The 4,078-nt window shown below is 32.4% G+C and overlaps 1 protein-coding gene across 2 annotated transcripts; it reads left to right on the forward strand.

Moving 5' to 3' along the window:
• Positions 1-1,352: 1,352 nt before the first annotated feature.
• Positions 1,353-3,536, forward strand: LOC116342706. Of its 2 annotated transcripts, none has more exons than XM_031770420.1 (8): positions 1,353-1,549; positions 1,618-1,888; positions 1,949-2,230; positions 2,303-2,594; positions 2,652-2,799; positions 2,869-3,013; positions 3,068-3,188; positions 3,250-3,536. In XM_031770420.1, the coding sequence occupies exons 1-8, from the start codon at positions 1,448-1,450 to the stop codon at positions 3,452-3,454; spliced, it is 1,566 nt and encodes a 521-aa protein (XP_031626280.1). In that variant the 5' UTR covers positions 1,353-1,447; the 3' UTR covers positions 3,455-3,536. The 2 variants fall into 2 exon arrangements, with proteins under 2 accessions (XP_031626280.1, XP_031626281.1); XM_031770421.1 differs by having other exon boundaries at positions 3,113-3,188.
• The last annotated feature ends 542 nt before the right edge of the window (positions 3,537-4,078 follow it).

Below are 4,078 nucleotides of genomic sequence, written 5' to 3' on the forward strand. Positions count from 1 at the left end.
GAGTCCAATTTAAATTGCATTGATGCATCGGGTTTTTTCTTTTTAATGGCTTGCGATAGAAGGGGTTCATCATCGTCGTCGTCGTCGTCGCCCTTTAACTCTTTGAATACAATTTTCAATTAAATTCAAACAATGATGAACTCTTCTGGTGTGACAATAATGCAGGGACATTTAGTGTAGCTTAGTTCCTCATGTTAGTTTTCTTTTAGAAACGCTTAATCGTTTTTTTTAATTGAATTCAAACAATATGATGCATCCTCAAGAATTTATGGGTGAATTTTTTTATAAGTTCAATTTTCGGGCCAACTAGATAGTAGTTGGGTCAAAATTGATGAACCATTTTATTCTCATAAATGATATCATTCTACTTTGCTTGATACTAGCTGGTTTAATGCTAATCATCATTGGATGATTTATGTTTAATTACTTCAATTTCAATTCTCGTATTTCTTTTCTAGTGGTTGCAAGTCATACAAAGAAATAAACCCCCCCTTGGCACATTACTGATATATATGTAGCTACTCACTTATGCTTTAAATTTTCTTTTTGAAAAACGACAAAACTTCTTTATCCGCAAAGTCCATCAAATTGAGTTTTATTTTAAAATCTTTGATACTCACTTATGATTTATTTAATATTGTATTCTGTTTGAGAACATTTATGAATAGTGAATCATTATTAAGAAATTATAATATGTAAATACAATTTAAGATAATACACGTGAGAGCTCAGTTCTCTTAGATTTAAGAATTGTAATAAAATACCAAAGCCATATTCTTCATCAGCAATAAACACTGAACATTCCTTTTATTGTATGTTCCTTATCTATCTTTGTGTACTTACTTCTGCACTGATTCTGTCTTGCGCATTAGTTTTGAGATAAAAACCATTACTTTGATCCAAAATGGGAAGTAAAAGAGTATTAAAAACAAAACAAAAATAAAATTGGCAGTAATTTTCACAGTTTGTTCAGATGATTTCAGAGCCATGAACCTCGTTATTTTGACGTTAGTATTGCCATTGCAGCTACGCACTGAGTTCACATCTTTGTTCAACAGTGGGCGCGTAGAAGAAGCGTAGTGTTTCTGTTTCATAGCTTTGGATGATTTTCTATACAAAATAAAAATAATGCATGAAACTGGGCCTCATATCTAGTAATAATAAAAGTAAATTATAATTTACTTTTCTTCAGTTCAAATTGAGATTAGTTCCGTAAGCGTCAGTCACTTCTTTGCCAAGATAAGAAAATGTTAAAAAATGACATGTAAGTGTCATGAATTTTCACATGAAAGACACTTTTATATCATAGGCTTACTTTAAAACCATCATTCATCTTCAAACGGAGAGCAAGAGATAACTACAAATATGTTTACATCTAACGAAATAACATTTAGTATTTAATAGCTTGCAATCAACTCAATTGTAGTCTAATAAAGTTAAATTGAAAATGAGTGACTCGATAATGGAAATAAAGAACTATCGTACAGTGAAAGTACCACCTGAAGGAGGCTTTGGATATTTGGTGGCAATTGGAATGTCGATGCCTTTCGTAAATATGATATTTTTAAACTCTTTCAAATAGATTTTAAACGATTTTTTTTTGTTTTTTTTTTTTAGATTTTTGCTTTAAGTAGTATGCCTTCATTTGGATTGATGTTCAACGATTTTCTGTTAGGCTTGGGCGAAGAAACTAGCGCAGTCACAATTATAACGAGTACATTTTTCTGTGCGTTTAGTTTTGCTGGGCTATTCACAAATACTCTGTTTAAAAAAATGTCAATTCGAAAGGTTGGAATATTTGGGGCCACCATGTACTTTGTGGGCAGTCTGATGACAATATTTGTAACTTCAGTTGAACAGCTGATGATTTCGTTTAGCATATTTCAAGGTAATTTTAAACAAGGCAAAACGATGAAGCAAAGACATTAAAGCAAAAAAATTCCAAAAGGTGCTGGATTTGGTTTCATGATTCCAGTTGCATATACGACATTCAATCTGTATTTTGTCAACAAACGCGTTGTCATGATGAGCGTTGCGCAATCTTTAATCGGAGTCGGGACGATGCTGTATCCAATCATGGTACAATTTTTTATGGATAAATATGGTTTTCGTGGTACGATGGCAATGGTCGCAGCTTTGAACGGTCATGTGATTTTTGGCATGATAGTTATGCATCCCATCGAATGGCATTATAAAGTGTACAAAGTTCGCATTGATGAAGACCTACCATGTAAAATATTCATTTGTATTTAAATTTTTCTTAATTCTTCTCACTACTTCTATGTTGTCACACATTTTCCAGTAATGAATACAAACAAGCCAGAAGTAAGGATAGTTGTTTTATCGGAGAATGACTGTGAGTTAAAACCACAAATTGATATAGAAAACGAAATTCCAAGCGATCAACAAACTCAAAATGAAATTAACGCTGAATTGGTGAAAAGTCAGCGAAGTAAATCACTAGATCCGACACAAATCCTCGATGGTTTCGATCCCACTCAAAGACGTGTTTCAAGCATTTCGAGCTTAGGAAATTGGACTGGTGCTGTTATTGTCAGTGAAGCTCTCAAACCAACTAAGAAAAATGGAAAATGGTATTTAAATTCAATTAAAATTATTTTTTAATTTAATTTTTGATTTTTTTCTAAAAGGCAAAAAGTTGTGGACTTCCTTGATTTAACACTGTTTAACGACTTAATTTATGTGAATATTGCTCTCGGCTGTGGATTCGCCTTGTACTCTGATACTGCATTTTTTACATTGCAGCCGATGTATTTGTTTGAATTGGGATTTTCAAAAGTGAGTTTTATTTGAGCTCTGATAAAAAAGTCTGTCAGTTTTGATTAATTCATCTCCATTTTATAATAGACTGATGCAAGTGTGATAATAGCAATCGGCGCCGCTGCTGATTTAGGATCGCGAATATTTATGGCGGTGATGAGTTTATGCATTCAAGTGAAAGCCCGACACATTTATCTTGCTGGTGCAGTTCTTACAATTGTAACTCGTTTTAGTAGGTTTTGATTGCATCTAAAAATAATATTTCATTAAAACGTTTAAATGTTAGTATTTTTGTATGTATTCGACTTTGTTGGAATGGCCGCTATCACAGCATTGATGGGATTTTTTCGCACTTGGATTCATGTTCCCTTGCCATTGGTATTCGCAGACCATTTGTCACAAGAAAGGTAACAAACATTCACTTAATTTGAGAAACTGAGTTAATAAAGTCAATCAAAACCATTTCAGATTTCCATCAGGTTATGGTTTATTCATGATGTTGAGCGGCAACATAACTTTTCTATTTGGTCCCTTCGTTGGTTGGATTCGTGATATAACCTCGTCATATATAGTTTGCTTCCATTCGCTTACATTTGTAATGGCAATGTGCGCAGTTCCGTGGATTATTGAATTTATATGTCTTTACATTTACCGACGAAAAATTGAAAACTAAAGTATAGAGATTGACTATGAACCATACGTAAACTATAATAATGTTTGAAATAGTTTATTAGTCTTAAAATGAAAATACAAGCGTTCCCTATTACAAATATGTATTTATTTCATATCGTTTTGTAATAAAATAAAAAAATTAATAGAATCTTGTCAATAGTGTTTTTTCAGCGGCTTGCTGTTACCAATTGATCTTATTTTTTGTTCTTTGTTGTTGATTGTTATAGTAATAACAAGCTTATATACCTATAACAATCACTTCTATTGTTTTCACTTCACATCATGTGCTGACGATATCCAGATGAGCTGTAATATCCAGATGACGACAGCTAAATATATTGTCTGCATAGATGACATCTTATGCATATTATTCATGTCTTTAATTTGGCATTATATATTTGTACTCATTATGGTGAAACACAAATACAATATTCACAGAAAGTATTGCGCGAGTTAAAGACTTAATCTTGGTGAAATCAAGAATAAAAACAACTAATGCCTTACAACAGCAAATCTATGTTAAAAAAACGCCGTGTTCCGCTTTGATATAACAACCATTCAGTACGTTGTTTTTATTCTAGAGCGTTCAATTTTATTGTTTGTTTTATTTTGTTCCGAATTCGTG

Source organism: Contarinia nasturtii, unplaced genomic scaffold (genome assembly GCF_009176525.2).
Source record: "Contarinia nasturtii isolate CC-2019 unplaced genomic scaffold, AAFC_CNas_1.1 Cnas_scaffold_890, whole genome shotgun sequence".
Taxonomy (NCBI): domain Eukaryota; kingdom Metazoa; phylum Arthropoda; class Insecta; order Diptera; family Cecidomyiidae; genus Contarinia; species Contarinia nasturtii.

Bases quoted from the DNA above. Each gene is read 5' to 3' on its own strand.
- LOC116342706 (XM_031770420.1), top strand. From the start codon at position 1,448: ATGAGTGACTCGATAATGGAAATAAAGAACTATCGTACAGTGAAAGTA. The intron at 2,800-2,868 runs GTGAGTTTTATT...ATTTTATAATAG, and splicing joins TTGAATTGGGATTTTCAAAA to ACTGATGCAAGTGTGATAAT. The intron at 3,014-3,067 runs GTAGGTTTTGAT...TTTAAATGTTAG, and splicing joins TACAATTGTAACTCGTTTTA to TATTTTTGTATGTATTCGAC.